At 39.2% G+C, this 17,971-nt stretch overlaps 1 protein-coding gene across 2 annotated transcripts in view; it reads right to left on the bottom strand.

Annotated features, from left to right (window-relative positions):
• GABRA3 (gamma-aminobutyric acid type A receptor subunit alpha3) overlaps window positions 1-17,971 on the bottom strand; it is a 205,993-nt gene that overhangs the window by 28,722 nt on the left and 159,300 nt on the right. For both annotated transcript variants that reach the window (XM_084871096.1, XM_084871095.1), the window contains exon 9: window positions 8,240-8,451. In XM_084871096.1, the coding sequence (XP_084727222.1) occupies window positions 8,240-8,451 (212 nt within the window). The remainder of the gene's footprint in view (window positions 1-8,239; window positions 8,452-17,971) is intronic.

Here is a 17,971-nt window from a genome sequence, read left to right as displayed (position 1 = left end):
CAATAATATCATGTCATGTGGGTCCTGGAAATATAGGGAGAACACTTCATAACATATATGATTGTCTATCTGCTGTGCTGTATACCTGAAACTAATATAAATAATATTGAATGTAAAAAAAAATAATATTTCCCCACAAATAAAGGTGAAATAGACAGTGGTGAAAAATAATCAGAGATACAGGAGATAGACTTGAGAAAAATGAGCAAAATCAAATGGAAAATAATAATTAAAATTATTAGTGAAAATAGAAAACAACACTCAAAAGTTATTAGGGAAAATAGTAGATTTAAAAGATATTTTAATGATGTATATATAATTTGTGCTTCTAGGAAGAGAACAGAACAAAGATATGTTTTAGGAAAGCTTTCCTATAACAAAGATAACTGTAAATCTATTGCCTTAAACGTTAATATGCTGTCCTGGAAAAATTCATACAGATGGATAAAGATATATCATTGTTAAAGAACTAGAATATGTAAATAAAAGAAACATGCATATTGGCTAGGCCATAAAATCAAGTCCTTTATTATGTGCAATATTCTCACGTTGGTTTTAAATTTCTTCATAACAATATTCAATGCCTACATGGACGTCAGAGAAAAAGAATGTGACTCATGAATTGTAACACAGCCTAACTATAATTCAAATATGCACATAATTGACAGATTTACATATGGAAGATAGCAGGAAATATGGTTTCCATGAGCCCTTCTTAATGAAACTTCTAGAGGATAGCCTAAGTTAACTGAGAAATGAATGAGAAAATGAATAAAAGGACTATATTGAAAATATAATTCATTTACTAGTAAATGTAAAACTATGACTAATCAACTATAAGAATTATGTCTGCCTAATAGCACATAAGTTAAATAAAATTGTCAATTCAGAAATGGTAGTAAAATAAACCAAATTTGGCAGATGACAGAGACTGGTAGAGAGATGAGGTAAAAGCTAGGATAAGCATACAAAATTTTTATATCTTATAATGAGTAAGGGGTCAATAGACCCTGTCCATAGCTGATAAATTAGATGGATAAATATTTTAAGGATACGAAGGTAACAACTAGACTAGGTATGAAAATAAAACTAACCAAAAATCCCTATGTTAAAGCAGATGGATGAAATAGAAATATGCTTATTTCTCATAATTTATAGTAAGGAGTTAATAAATTATATCTAAATAAATAGTTAAAATCTATTTTTTTTGTTTCAGGTATTTTATTTTTTATGTGTTTTTTTTTTTAAATTTCTTTATTGATTAAGGTACTTCATATGTGTCCTTATTCCCCCACAAGAGGCCTAGTGCACGAAATTCATTCATGGGAAGGGGAGGGTGTACCTCAGCCCAGCCTGCACCCTCTCCAATCTGGGACCCTTTGAGGGATGTCACCTACCAGAATCAGGCCTAAATGGGCAATCAGACATCCTTCTCACAATCCAGGACTGCTGGCTCCCAACTTCTCGCCTGCCTGCCTTCCTGATTGCCCCTAACCACTTCTGCCTGCCAGCCAGATCACCCCATAACCACTCCAATGTCAGCCTGATTGATGTCTAACTACTCCCCTGCAAGCCTGTTTGCTCCCAACTTCCCTCATCTGCCAGCCTGGTCACCCCTAACTGCCCTCCCCTGCAGAATTGATTGAACCCAACTGTCCTCCTTTGCAGGCCTGGTCTGTCAGAACTTCCCTCCCTTGCAGGCCTGGTACCTCCCAACTGCCCTCCCCTGTTGACCATCTTGTGGTGGCTATTGTGTCCACATGGGGGAAGTCATCTTTGACCACACGGGGCAAACATCTTGTGTATTGGAGTGATGGTCAATCTGCATATTACTCTTTTATTAGATATGATAGAAACCTGGTGCATGGTGGGGGCCAGTTGGTTTTCCTGAAGGGTGTCTTGGATCAGGGTGGGGGTTCCCTTCTGGTATGGGGTGGCTTGGGCGAGACGCCTGTATTGGTATGCAGGCCAGCCACACATCCCCTGTGACCCAAGCAGAGGCCCTAGTATCTGGGGTTTATTTATCTTTTGCAATTGAAACTTTGTAGCCTGGAGCAGAGCCAAACCTTCTGCTTGCTCCGTGGAGGCAGCCATTTCTGTTGGGATTTATGTATCTTCTATAATTGAAACTTTGTAGCCTGGAATGAAGGCCTAAGCTGGCCAGGGCTGCAGAAGCTTGGCTTCCTCCATTGCTTGGGACATCCCTAGCCTCCTGCTCTTCCAGCTCAGTGGCTGCCACTATTTCTGTTGGAATTTATTTACCTTCTAAAATTGAAACTTTGCATCCTTGAATGGAGGCCTGGGCCCACCAGGGTGTGTGGAAAGCTTGGCTTCCTCCATTGCCAGGGAAACCCAAGCCTCCCTCTTGCTCTCTGTGGTCACAGCCATCTTGGTTGGGTTTAATTTGCATACTCACTTTGATTGGCTGGTGGGTGTAGTTGGTGGGCATGGCTTGTAGGTGTAGTGGAGTGATGGTTAATTTCCATATTACTCTTTAATTAGATAGGATTACCCCCCAGCTCCCATTCATGCCCCACCCCCCTGTTGTCTGTGTCCATTGATTAGGCTTAAATGCGTGCATACAAGTCCTTTGATTGATCTCTCCCACTTACCCCCACCCTCCCCTACCTTCCTTCTGAGGTTTGACAGTCTGATTGATGCTTCTCTGTCTCTGGATCTGTCTCTGTTCATCAGTTTATGTTGTTCATTATATTCCATAAGTGAGTGAGATCGTGTGATATTTATCTCTCTCTGACTGGCTTATTTCACTTAGCATAATGCTCCCATCTGCATCCATGTTGTTGCAAAGGGTAAGAACTACTTCTTTTTTACTGCAGCACAGTATTCCACTGTGTAAATATACCACAGTTTTTTAACCCACTCACCTGCTGATGGGCACTTAGGCTGTTTCCAAATCTTAGCTATGGTGAATTATGCTGCTATGAACGTAGGGATGCACATATGCTTTCTAATTGGTGTTTCTAATTTCCTGGGATATATATTTCTAGAAGTGGGATCACTGGGTCCAATGGGAAGTCCATTTTTAGTTTTTTGGGTAAACTCCATACTATTCTACACACAGGCTGCACCAATCTGCATTCCCACCAGCAGTGCATGAGAGTTCCTTTTTCTCCACGTTCTTACCAGCACTTGTCATTTGTTGACTTGTTGATAATATCCATTCTGACAGGTGTGAGATGATACTGCATTATTGTTTTGATTTCCATCTCTCTGATGATTAGTGACATTGAGCTGTTTTTCATATGTATCTTGGCCTTCCTTCTATCTTCTTTCAAAAAGTCTCTATTTAGATCAGTTGTGATTTTTTTTATTGGGTTGTTATCTTCTTTTTGTTAAGCTGCATGAATTCTCTGTAAATGTTGAAGATAAAATCCTTATCATTTGTATCATTGGCAAATATGTGGTCTATTTTTGAAAATGTCCCATGTGCACTTGAGATGAATGTATATTCTGTGGCTTTAAGTTGAAATGTTCTGTAGATGTCAATTAGGTCCATCTGATCTAGGAAGTCATTTAGAATTACCATTTCTTTGCTGATTTTTTTCTCTAGAGTATTTATCCAGTGATATCAATGGTGTATTAAAGTCCCCTACTATGATTGTATTGTTGTTGATCTCTTCCTTGATATCAGGAGTGGTTGTTTTTTTATTTTTTATTTTTTATTTTATGTATTTGGTTGCTCCTTCATTGGGTGCATATGTTTATCAGGGTTATATCCTCTTCTTGTGTTGATCCTTTTATTATTATGAAGTGGACTTCCTTATATCTTGTTATGGCCTTTACTTTGAGGTCTATTTTGTCAGAAATAAGTACTGTCACCCACCCCAGATTTTTTTTTTTTTTTCCGTTTCCATTTGCTGAAAGATGTTTTTCCATTCCTTCACTTTTAGTCTGTACGAGTTCCTTTTGCTGAGGTGGGTCTCTTGTAGACAGCATATATATGGATCACATTTTTTTTGTTTTGTTGTTTTCCATTCAGCCACTCGATGTCTTTTGATTGGAGCATTTATTCTGTTTTATGTTTAACGTTATATTGAAAGGTACTTATTTGTAGCAATTTTGTGTGTGTGTGTGTCTGTGTCCCTTCTTACATTTTTATTTATTCTTTTTATACCAGTCCTTTTATCATTTCTTGTATTGCTGGCTTGATATTGATAAACTCACTTAGCATTTTTTTTTGTCTGTAAAGCTCCTCATTTCCCTTGAAATTTTGAATAATAACCTTGCTGGATGTAGTATTCTTGGATTTGATCCCTGGTTTGCATCACTTTGTAAATTTCCTTCCATTATTTTCTGGCCTGATGTGTTTCTGCTGAGAAATCATTTGATAATCTAATGGGAGTTCCCTTGTATGTACCTTTCTGTCTCTCTCTTACAGCCTTTAAGATTCTCTCTTTGTCCTGTATATTTGCCATCATAATTATGATGTGTCTTGGTGTAGGTTTTTTTTTATGTACATCCTGTTTGGGACATAAAAACACTCTCTGTGCTTGTGTGACTTTTTCTTTACACATCAGGGAAGTTTTCTGACATTAATTCTTTAAATAGTTCTTCTAACCCTTGTTCCTCTTCCTGTCATTCTGGGACCCATATTATTCATATGTTGTTTTGTTTCATGTTGTCCCATAGCTCCCTTAGGCTTTCCTCCTGACTTTTAATTTTGTTTCTCCAGTTGCAATTCAGTTTGGCTGTGTTTTGCTTCCTCTCTTCTAGTTCGCTAATTTGGTCCTCTGCTTCTCCTAGTCTACTGTTGAGACTTTCCTTTTTTTGTTGTTGTTGTTGTTTTGTTTTGTTTTTTTACTGCAGCTATATCACTCTTCATTTCTTCTTGATTATTACATAAGGTATTGATATTTTCTTCCATCTAGTTTATGAACTCTATGATCCTTAATCTGAATTCTTTTTCTGACATATTCCATGCCTCTGTTTCACTTAGCTGCTTTTCTGGCGAGTCCTCCTTTTCTTTCCTTTGGGGTATCTTTGTCTACCCATTTTTTTATCTCACCAACTGATCTAGATTTTGAGCTGTGCAGGGGCTGCTCCTTGGGTGGCAGTGGCTTCTCTGACTGTGGTTGGTCCTCGGTGGTTATGATAGCAGCTGCTTCTCAGTTGGCAGCGGCTCCTTTGGTAGGTTCTGTTCCTCTGGGTGATGGGGGAGGCTGCTTGTATAGCTGCTGTTCCTTGGATGAGTGTGGCTGATTATGAGGTTACTGCTCCTCAGATGGGGATGAGTTGCTCATTTCCACTGCTCCTTGGACAAGGTCCAGCAGCTCATGTGGCTGCTGTTCCTGGGACAGGGGTGGACTGCTCACATGGCTGCTCTTCTTTAGATGGGAGCTAGCTGTGTGCTGATGCTGTTCTTTAGATTTGACAGGCTACTTGTGATGCCACCATTCCTTGGACAAGGGCAGGTTGCTTGCAGGGCTACTGCTCCTTATATGGGTACAGGTTGCTCACGTAGCTGCTTCTCCTCAGATGAGGGGTGGTCTGCTCATGTGGCTGCTGCTCCTCGCATTGGAGTGAGCTACTCATGCTGTTGATGCTCCTCCAACAGGGACAGGCTGCTCACCCAGCTCCTTCTCATTGGACAGGTGCAGGCTGCATGTGGGTGCTCTCCTCAGACCAGTGTGGACTGCATAGGGCTTCTGCTCCTTGAACATGGCAGTCTGCTTATGTCGCTGCTGCTCCTCAGAATGGGGTGGGCTGCTCACACAGCTGCTGCTCCTCGGATGGGGGCAGGTGGCTCACACAACTGCTACTCGTCAAATGGGGGCAGGTCTTCTGAAAGGGATGGTCTACTCACAAAGCTGCAGCTCTCCAGAAAGGGATGGTCTACTCACAAAGCTGCTGCTCCTCAGAAGGGGGCAGGCTGTTTGCACAGCTGCTGCTCTTTGGATAGGTGCAGTTTGTGGGCTGTGTGTAGCTGATGTTCCTCAGAAGGGGGCCAACTGCATGGAGCTGCCACTCCTCAGTAGTGAGTGGGCTGCTCAAAAATCTGCTGCTCCTCAGATTGGATGAGCTACTCGCATGGTTGCTGCTCCTCAGACAAGGGAACTGGCTGCTCATACAGCTGATGCTCCTCGAACAGGAGCAGGACATGTGAAGCTGCTCTTAGGCCTGTGGCGGGTTGCTCGCAGGGCTACTGCTCATTGGTCAGGTGCAGGATGCTCATATGTCTGCTGTTCATGTGGTTGTAATGCTCTGAACTAGAGCGTTAGGCTGGTCAGAGGGAAGTGTGCTTCTGAACTCATAGGAGTCTGCGTCCAGGGTGGCTGGAGCCTCATTGACTGTGGGATGACAGCCTATGTAGCATGTCCCTGGCAGGGGTGGCTGTAGAGTCCCAGATGTTATCTGAGGGCACTCTGGGTGGAATTGAAGCTGGGAACCCAGTTACAGCAGCTCTCCCCTTCAAAAAGGCTAGGCCTCTAAGGACAAACTGGCCTCCCAGTACTGTTTGCAATGGTAGTAGAAGATGCCTAGTTAGGCAAGCCTGATTAGCATGCCACTGAAGGTCCTATGGGATCTAACTGTGTCTCTCTCTCTTTCTCTCTCTCTTGCGCGCTCGAGCACACACACGCACACACACACACACACACACACACACACACACACCCCACCTGACCACACACTCCTCTTTTTCTCCCTCACTCACTCATGCTCTTCCCCTCACTGCAGCAATCTTCCTGCCTTTATAGTTGGATCTGGGGTGTTACTGACCCATTCATGGATGAAGTTTTCACTCCAGGTGTCTGGTTATGTGGCTTGCTCTGGCCATACAGAATAAAATTCACCTCAACAAGACAAAACACAGAGGGAACTAAGCACAAATGTACTCATGATACCTATAACCCCAATATAAGTGACCATCTGAGAAAAAAAAGATAGGACAGAGCAAAGAGAGCACAAATGCTCTTGAAGAGATAGAAAAAGATAAGGGATAAAATACAAAGGAATAAAAAGGAGAATATATATGTATATATATGTATGTATGTATATATGTGTATATATATATATATATATATATATATATATATATATATATAACACCACCGTACCAATATATAAACAAACAAACAAAAAAATACAAACACCCCACATTCAGCAAAGAGGATTGGGGCAGAATCTATAGAGGCTGTGCTTATATAGTGAAAATAATAATTTAAAATTTTGTTAACTCACCAATCTGTATTCTATGGGGGAATATATATATATATATATATATATATATATATATATATATATCCCTCCATTTTGAAAAAAACAAAAACAAAAACAAAAAACACTTCATTATCTTTTCTCTTCTCCATGATTCTTAAAAGAGTACTGGAATGGTTCTGTGACAACATCTACCAGGTTACTTTAGTGATTTTGGATAATCTTCATTTAGATCTAGAGGTATGACTCTTAAATTAGCCTAGGACAAAAATCTTGATTTCACTGTACTATTGTTTTATTTCTACCAAATTCCAGTTGGTTTATTTTTTCTCTCCTTTTTTTCTTTTCTTTCATCTTATCTGTCCACCAATCCAACTAACATTAATTCAGTTTTTACTGAGTCAGATACTGTGCAAGGATGCTGGCTATTTACAAAAAATGGTATAGATAAGTCTCTGCCCTCAAGACGATTAGTCTAGGGCAGAGACAAATAACACTAATACAAATATGCTTTTAATATCAAGGGCAATCTCCCTATGTCACCCCACCCCAGGAAAAGCTAAAGCTACCTTGATGTTCTGAAAAGGCTCTGTGAAGAAAATCATATTTCCTCTTGGTCATGAAGAATGAATAGGTCTTCGCCAGGCAGGGGGGGGCGGGGGGAGAACATTCCAAAAAGAGTAAAAAAATAAGCAAAGATACAGAAGGAATGATGATCACTTTGGTTTGATTGTAATGGGAACATACTGGAAAGCAAGGGATTGGATTGAAATTAGAGTCCACTCTTCTGGGATCCATTTGAGTCTAGCAGTATCACATTTGTGTTTTGTCCCTCACCACCAGATATTAGTCCTCTATGATACATACCCTCTTTTCTTTTCTCCCAGCAAACACCCCACATTGCCAAGAAGCACTCCAGTTGAGAAATGGATTGATGACCCCAGTGAATAGCACACAGCCTTGGCCAGTTCCCATAGGCTGCAGGCTGCCCACTCCTGGTTACAATACAGTTCTCTCAGGAGTGTTTCCCAGCCCCCCCCCCCACACACTTGCTGTATCTCACCTTCATCTCGAGGGCCTCTGGCACCTTCTTGCCTTCCCAAGCCCAACTCCTCTTGGTGAAGTAGTTGACAGTGGCAAATTCAATCAGCGCAGAAAATACAAAGGCATAACAGACGGCTATGAACCAGTCCATGGCCGTCGCATATGCCACTTTAGGTAAGGAGTTTCTGGCACTGATACTCAGAGTGGTCATAGTGAGAACAGTGGTGACACCTGGGGAGAGAAAACATAAGAACCCATTTGCCAATCAAAGACATTTATAGCATATTTTATAAGATCACCAACTTTCTACTTAAAAAAAGTTGGGAGCTTTACCCACCCTTCACTCAAACATTCCCTTTAAAGTAAAAAGCAGAGAATGTAAAAGTGGGGTGGTTCTACCTAGTAGCCACCCCATCCCAATTCTTGCAATAATAGGGATCTCCAGAATAACAATTCTAAAAGTTGTCCTCCAGGCTGTACTTAAATATTTCTATTGAAGAGTAGGTAACATATTTTATTGTAAGAAATAATTTTAATTAGAAAAAATCTTCTCTCATGAGCTTAACCTGCCTTCCTCTAACTTCTGGTCCATTAACTGATCTCAGAGTTCTTTCTCTAGCAAGACAGAAAAGAAAAGTTTGTTCCCTCCTCTATAGGACAGCACTTCAAAGATTTGGAGAGGGTCACTATGGTTCCTTATGAATCCATTGATCACCAGAATAAACATAGTTCCTTCTCTTGTTTTTCCTCCCTCATTCTGATAATTCTCTTCTAAACAGCCCAGAACTGAGCCTGAGACTGTGGACATGGTCTGTGATCAGTAGGCTATTCACTATAATGCAACAATAGTGGAAATGATTCTTTGGTTGCATCACAGTCTAGGTCTTATTGAACTTCATGGAAAACCAAAGCTATTCCAATAGTTATTTTTGTGTTTTTGCAAAACCAGAGTTCACTTTTAGGTCAATTAATTATTTTTTTGGTATTATTAATCTAAATTAAAGACTTTTCTTTATTCACTTTTAAATTCAATTTATTTATTAAATGTATTGGGGTTACATTGGCCAACATGAACATATTGATTTCAGGTGTGTTTCTGGTTACAAGATCTGTATATTGTGCCATGTTCTTACCACCCAAAATCACATCTCCTGTCACTATATATTAGGACTCCCTTCTTCCCCTCACCACCTTCCCTCTGGCAACCACCACACTGCTGTTTGTGTTCATGAGTTTCCACTTTATATCCCATATATAAGTGAAATCATATGACTTAGCTTTTTTTAAAAAAAAAATATTTATTGTTCAGATTATTACACATGTTCCTCTCCCCCCCCCAATAGCTCCTTTCCACCCAATTCCCCATCCCACACCATGCTCCTACCCCCTGCTACTGTCTTCATCCATAGATGTAAGTTTTTTGTCCAATCTCTTCCCAAACCCCTAACTCCCCCTTTCCCCTGAGAATTGTCATTCCACTCTCCCTCTATGCCCCTGATTCCATCATATTTACCAGTTTATCCTGTTCATCAGATCTTCTATTCACTTGATTTTCAGATTCACTTGTTGAATAGACATATATTTGATGTTCATAATTTTTATCTTTACCATTTTCTTATTCTTCCTCTTCTTAAAGAACACCTTTCAGCATTTCATATAATACTGGTTTGGTGTTGATGACTCTTAGCTTTTTATGACTGACTTATTTCACTTAGCACAATGTTTTTAAGGTTCATCCATGTTGTTGCAAATTGGAGATCTCATCTTTTATTAGTACATATTCTTTATCCAGTCCTCTATCACAGGGCACTTTGGTTGTTTCCATGTCTTGGCCATCATGAATAATGCTACAATAAACATAGGGTTGCATATATCTTTGTGAATACATGATTTCTAGTTTTTCAGGTATATACCCAAAAGAAGGATTGCTGAGTTGTATGGTAGCTCTTTCTTAAATTTTTGAGGACTTGCCAGACTGCTTTTCATAGTAGTTGTGCCATTCCCACCAGCAGTGAATGGGGTTCCCTCATATTGGTCTGTAGTTTTCATTTTTTTGTGTTATCATTGTCAGGTTTTCGTATCAGGGTTACATTGGACTTCTAGAATGTGTTAAGAAGCACTGCTTCTTCTTCAATATTTTGGAAGAGTTTGAGAAAGATAGGTTTTAAATCTTCTTTGAACATTTGGTAGAATTCACTGGTGAAGCCATCTGGTTCTGGACTTTTATTTACTTTTATTTTTTGAAGATTTTTTATGGTTGCTTCAATTTAACCACCACTGATTCATGTATTTAGATTTTCCAATTCTTCAGGATTTAGTCTAGGAAGATTATATATTTCAAGGAACTTTTTCTAGGTTATTGAATTTTGTGGCATATATTCTTTCATAATATTATAGTATGATCCTTTGTTTATCTGTGATATCTGTGGTGACTGCTCTCTCATTTCTGACTTTTATATGTTGTCTTTCCCCCTTTTTCCTTAGTGAGTCTATCCAGGGGTTTGTCAATTTTATAAATTTTTCAAAGAACCAGCTCTTTGTTTTATTAATTTTTTGTATAGTCTTTTTATTCTCTATTTCATTCAATTCTGCTCTTTTATTATTTCCTTTATTCTTCTGAATTTGGGTTGTTTTTGTTCTTTTTCTAGTTCTTTAAGATGTGATGTTAGGTTGTTTATTAGGGATTTCTCTTGTTTCTTGAGATAGGTCTGTAATGATATAAAGTTCAATCTTATTACTGCTTTCACTGCATCCCAGAAGTTTTGATATGTTGTATTGTCATTCTCATTTGTCTACTTATCTCTTGATCTCATCTTTTACTTCTTTGACCCAGTCAGTTTCTAGTACTATGTTGTTTAATCTCCATGTACTCTTGGGTTTCTTTAGTTCGTTTTTGTAGTTGATTTTTAATTTCAAGTCATTGTGGTCAGAGAATATGCTTGGTATCACTTTAATTTTCTTTAATTTGTTGATGCTAGATTTGTGACCGAACCTATGGTCTATCCTTGAGAAAATTCCATGTGCACATGTGCATTGGAGAAGAATATATAATCTAATGTTTTGCGATAAAAGATTCTATAAATGTCTATTATGTCCATTTGGTATAGTGATTTACTTAAGGGTGATATTTCTTTTTTTTTTTTTTTTTTTTTTTTTTTTTTTTTTTTTTTACAGAGAGGAAGGGAGAGAGATAGAGAGCTAGAAACATCGATGAGAGAGAAACATCAATCAGCTGCCTCCTGCACACCCCCTACTGGGGATGTGCCCACAACCAAGGTACATGCCCTTAACTGGAATTGAACTCAGGATTTATCAGTCCGCAGGCTGACGCTCTATCCACTGAGCCAAACTGATTTCGGCGATATTTCTTTTTTGATTTTCTATTTGGTTCATTTCTCTAGAGCTGTCAATAGAGTATTAAAGTCCCTAGCTATGATTATATTTTGATCTGTTTCTCCCTTTAGTTCTGGGACTAGTTGTTTTATATATTTCAGTGCTCCCTGGTTGGGTGCATATATATTAAGAAGTGTTATGGTTTCTTGATGTAATGCCCCTTTATCATTATAAAATACCCATCTTTGTCTCTCTTTATCTTTGTTACCTTTAAATCTATTTTGTCAGAGGTAAGTATGGCTTTGCCTGTTTTTATGTGGATGTTATTTGCTTGGCGAATCATTTTCCACCATTTTACTTTGTCACTACCTTTGTCTTTGCAGCTTAGATGTGTCTCCTATAAGCAGCATATGGCTGTGTTTTGATTTTTTATCCACTCTACTACTCTATGCCTTTTTATTGGTGAATTCAGACCACTTACCTTTAGGTTTGAGGATTTCCTATAGCTATTTTATATTCTGGGGTTTTGGGGAGTTTAATTTTGGTAGCACTGTGCCTCCATTTAGTTCTTTTCCTTTCTCTTTCTGTCTGTTGTTTTTGTCCAGTGGTATTCTATAACCTTTCCTCTCTTTACTCTTTTCCCCCCCAAAATCTATGTGACCTGGTTTGGGAATTTTTGTGTGTGGCTACCATTAAGTTTATAAAAAATAAAGTTGCATATATACCATTTTTTTTCTTTTGAATACATCTGATCTTCATCCTCTTTTGCCAGATCAGACCTTTACTCCCTCCCCTGTTAAGATTTTTGTCATCACTGATTATCCATGTTTTTGCTGTACGTTTTTTGATCTTACTCATAGTGTTGTAATTTTATGTTCTTTGTTTCAGATAGAATAAATCCCTTGAATATTTCCTGCAATGAAGGTTTTCTGGTGATAAAATCCTCAGATTCTGTATGTCTGGGAATGTTTTTATTTCTTCTTCAGATTTAAATGCCGGAACCAGTTCCAGCATGTCATAATTACAAGAGTTTCACCAAAAGATTGATGGAACTTGGGGACTCAACAAGGGCCGAATCACATATGTTATTGTCTGTTGGGAATGGCTAAAGGCATTTCCCCAAACCTGAAAAGGATGCATTACATTGATTGTTTGCTGCCAGACAGTTCAGGGCATCTTAATCTACATGTTATTGTCTCTTACTGGCCAAACACTTGAACAGCTGTAGGTTATTGCCTAATCTGACAATGCTTCTGTATGAAACTCTACCCTTTGAAGTGTATATCTCCACCTTGCCTTAGGAAAATTTGTGTTAATAAAAAGCAAGGGGTCCTGAGACAAGGAGAACTTGGTTTCTTCAGCCAGGCTCCTCTGCCTCCCCCAATATGCCTTTCAAACTTTTCTTTCATCTCTGGACTCTTACTTAAGTTACACACAGCCTTTCTCCAGATGCTGAACCCTTCTTAATGCTGGGACAAGAACCCCAGCATTTAAAGGATAATTTGCTGGATATATTATGCATGGCTGGTGATTTCTCTCTTTTAGGTATTTGAATATTTGGTTCCATTCTCTTCTGGTTTGTAGAGTTTTTTTTTGAGAAATTGGATGAAATTTTGATAGATTTTCCTTTGTAGGTCATTTCCTTCTTTTCCATAGATGCTTTGAGAATTTTTTTTTCTCACTATTTTTTTACAGTTTTAATACCAAGCCTTGGAGAGGATCTCTTTGGATTAAGGTAACTAGGTTTTCTGCTTGCTCTTGGATTCGAGGATCTAGCTCTTTTCATAGATTTGGGAAGTTTTCATCCACTATTTGTTTGTGGATGAAACATTTCTTCTTCCTCTGCAATGCATATAATTATAATATTGCTTTTTTTCTGATGGATTCAGATAGTGCTCAGAGAAGTCTTTCATTTTTCTTTATGCTCAGGTCTCTCTCTTCTTCCCTCTGCATCATTTCTGGATTTTTTTAAAAATATATTTTATTGATTTTTCACAGAGAGGAAGAGAGAGGGATAGAGAGTTAGAAACATCAATGAGAGAGAATCATCGATCAGCTGCCTCTTGCACACCCCCTACTGGGGATCTGCCCACAACCAAGGTACGTGCCCTCAACCGGAATCGAACCCGGGACCTTTCAGTCTGCAAGCCGACACTCTATCTTCTGAGCCAAACCGGTCCCGGCTGGATTCTTATTTTCAATATCATAATTCTTTCAACCATGTGGCAATCTCTGTTTTCAATGCTCAGTAGTTTACTCTTAATCTCCTTAGGTGCATGCTTCATTTCCAGGATTTCTGATTGGTTCTTTTTAAAATTTCAATCTGTTTGGTAAAGTACTCATTTTGTTCATTGATTTGTTTTCTGAGTGCACTAAATCATCTGTCTTCATTTTATCACATCTTGTTGAGTATTTTCAGAACTGTAATCTTGAAATCTCTCTCATTTTTATTACATATTTCCATGGGTTCCAACATGCCTTCTGGAAATTTTTCATTTTCTTTCTCATCATCCCCATTATTGTGGTTATTCATAGTATTTGCTATTCTTCTTTGCCTATGCATTTATCTCTGTCTATATATTATTTTTCCAGTAGATGGTATTGAATCACAAGATTTTTACCTCTCTGATCTCCCAGTCATGACTTCCATGATTTTGGTAAGACAGTACACCCCCACTAATTGGGGGTGGGGTTTGTTTTCCACTCACTGTAATGGCAACTCCTGACCTCCATGGAGTCCTCCCAAGGCCCACTTCCTGGTGGTCAGTCACAGATGGAAATAGAAATCTTACTGCAATAGCTATTGGTTTACAGATGATAAGTCCCTGGACCTGACTCTTAGGGCAATAGGAGGTGTTTTGGAGTCCAAGCCACAGCAGGGCTCTGTGGTTCTGTTTCTTTGTCTGAAACACCACTGCCAGTAGCACATCAGACACTGTTTGCTTCCTTGATGCTTGCCCTGCTTGGTTTCCCCCTCCCTCCTTGACACCCTCTTTTCCTACCACAGTTCTCTGTTCCTCCTGACTTAAGGAAGTACTTGCTACTACCAGCTTTCTCCTCTTTCCAGGTTGAGCCAGGAGCTCCCAGCCTACAAGGCTGCATCTATGGGCCACCTGTGCTTTCCTGCCTTCTTGGCTCCGTGTTTATTTCCGGTTGCCCACATGTTTCAATGTGTGGATCTCTCAGGCATGTGTCTGTGTTAAGTAGGGATTTCTTTGTTGAATTATAGTTGGTTAACTTATTGAAATTTTAGGGAGAAGCTAAGAGGTTCTCTCATGCCATCATTCCTCTGACGTCACTCCCTATTTATTTTTTCTAATCTGTTTAATTTGCATTCTATAATTTGTGGTTAAAAATATAAATTTTAGACTCAGACTGAGATAGACTAAAAATCTGGCAATCCAACTTACTATTAATATGGCATTGAACAAGATGTTTTACCCCTCTCAGACTCAGTTTTATCATATGTAAATTGTGTGCAATGATACCAAACTCAGATTTGTTGGGGGGATCCAGTGATATTTACAGAGCTCATAGCACAGTATCTGGCACATGGTAATCTCTCAATAAATAAAAGCTTCTATAATTAACATTACCCTTAGTTTTACTATTTTTATCAATAATAGTGTCATAATTACTGATTATAGTAGTATGATTATAAACACATTTAAAACAATATTATAATAATTTTATAATTGATATCAATAGTATTCTGGTCTTAAATACCTATATTAGAAGTCAGAAGTCAGAAGTCAGAAGTCAGAAGTCACTTACTTGCTTTTTTAACTTAGGTAATTATCTTCATTTCCCTGTGCCATCTTTCTCTCCTATGAATATTCCCTATATTTTCCATCCCCCAGAATCGTGATGAGGCAGTTGCTGTATCCAAAGTCATCCAAACTTAGGGAAGGGGGAATAGTCAAAACCTTTGTGTTGACATGCTCATGAACATGGAAATGTGAACCTCATGGATTAGATCAAATAGAGCATGGAAGAAAGTCCTAATGGGGTAAGCAAGCAGATAAGTCCTATTAACTATTAACTCCACCAGAAAGTTATCCATGTGTACTGCAGCTTCTGGGGCCTCCTCTCATGTCTTGCCTCCTTGAGTACCTTGCTAATATTTGATACACAAATGAAAATCCAGACTGCAAGACAGTACAGTTTAAACATAGATACCCTAAAGGAGCACCTTTGAACAAATTAGGCAGAGTCACCCTTTCAGGAATCATCCACATAGCTAGTACATATTAATAAAATATCTTAATTTATAGCCTTATAAGCTCTGATAATGGACCCAAGGTTCAGTAACTCACCATAGCAAACAATGAGTAACTCATGGGATAAACAAGTTACCTCATTTATGATTGTCACCTTATGCAGTTGTCCACCCTTGACACATTTAAGGACTATGCCAATGCATGGATAGAGAGAAAAACACTGAAAATAAGTGTTTCTGTGCCATACCTCATTAGAGACTTTTAGAGCTCTAGCCTCTAGGTCTTAATTAGAACTATCATCTTGTAAAGTGTTCTTAGCTACGCAAAGCTGTTAGCATCCTCAATAAAGCATTTGGTTTTTGTGACTTCCCTGCTTCACTTCCTTTGAGCACTTCTAAAAGTCTAGTATAATTCTTCAATAACAAGTCTGTTACAGCAAACCAGGAGTTGTATGGGAGTAGGAACCATGAATAATGTCTCTATTTCCTCAACCCTGAACACAATGGAGTAGTTCCCTAGTTCAATCATTGTCAACTGGTGGTCCATGGACCACTGGTGGTCAATGAGGTCTGAAAGGTTAGTGAATGCTGTTTTTTAAGGAGCAGCAGTTGCCAACCAGTGGTCCATAGACCACTGGTGGTCCACGAGGTCCAAAGGTTGGCGACCACTGTGCCCAGTTCATGTGTAATGAGTGGAACTTCTCTGCTCAGCCTACAGCCCATGGACTACAGCACATTTGCTCCCATCATAATGAATAATGTACTTTAAATATATATATATATATATATATATATATATATATTTTATTATTTTTTATTTTTTTCAGAGAGGAAGGGAGGGAGATAGAGAGTTAGAAACATCAATGAAAGAGAAACGCTGATCAGCTGCCTCCTGCACACCCCCTACTGGAGATGTGCCCACAACCAAGGTACATGACCTTGACTGGAATTATACCTGGGATCCTTCAATCCACAGGTCGATGCTCTATCCACTGAGCCAAACCAGTCAGGGCAATAATGTACTTTTTAATAGTGACAATAGGTTGTTATTATCTTATATAATAAAAGACTAATATACAAATCAACCGAAAGGTGGAATGACCAGTAGCTATGATGCACACTCACCACCAGGGGGCAGACCCTCAGTGTAGAAGTTTCTCCCTGATGGTCAGTATGCTTCCATGGGGGAGCATCACTCAGCCAGAAGCCAGGCTCATGGCTGGTGAGTGCAGCAATGGTGGCAGGAACCTTTCTCACCTTCGTTGTAGCACTAAGGAGCAGCAAACTGAGTGGTAAGGAGCAGTGAGCAGGCAGGCAGTAAGGAGCGAGGGGCCCCAGACTGCAAGTGGGATGACTGACTGCCAGCTTAGGCCCATTCCTGGGGGGAGCGGGCTTAAGCCATCAGCCAGACACCCCCTATGAGGTCCCCCCTCCGAATGCATGAATTTCATGCACCAGGCCTCTAGTCAATAATATAGTACTGCTGAAACTGGTTTGGCTCAGTGGATAGAGCACCAGCCTGCATACTGAAAGGTCCCAGATTTGATTCCGGTCAAGGGCACGTACTTTGGTTGCGGGCACATCCCCAGTAGGGGGTGTGCAAGAGGCAGCTGATCAATGTTTCTCTCTCATCAATGTTTCTAACTCTCTATCCCTCTCCCTTCTTCTCTGTAAAAAATCAATACAATATATTTTTTTAAAAAATAAGAAAAAATATATAGTTCTTATTCTCTTCTTTCCCCCAGAATTAACTGTCTGTTCTGTGTCTTGCAGAGTTAGATCCTAGGGATACAAAAAATTAAAATGTTTCAGACCACAGTATTCAAAATGATCACAGACTCTCCCCAAAAGATAATCAGAATTAATCGGAATTCATAAACCTGTTGATCTCAGATACCACCACAGGGGAAACCATTTTTGTTAATTCATTTTCATCCAGGTTTAATCTATTTTACAAAGTGAATTACTAAATATGACCCAGTGCCCCATTCCTTTTCTATCAAACTTTTCTCCAAAATCTCTTCACTCCCCAACTCTGATGCTCTATGACAAACAAATTCACATATCTTCTAACCCTCTTCTCTGAATGCACATTCCTCTTTTGACCTTAACTGAAACCTGACTCTCTTATTGTATATACCATTTTGGTTCGCAAAAGCTGGATGATCAATCAGAATCAAGATCTCCAGTGCTAGGGGT

Source organism: Pipistrellus hanaki, assembly GCF_964339955.1.
Source record: "Pipistrellus hanaki genome assembly, chromosome: X".
In the NCBI taxonomy this organism is placed as follows: domain Eukaryota; kingdom Metazoa; phylum Chordata; class Mammalia; order Chiroptera; family Vespertilionidae; genus Pipistrellus; species Pipistrellus hanaki.
The sequence above is the reverse complement of the archived record's forward strand: the minus strand, read 5'-3'. Positions and strand labels throughout refer to the sequence as shown.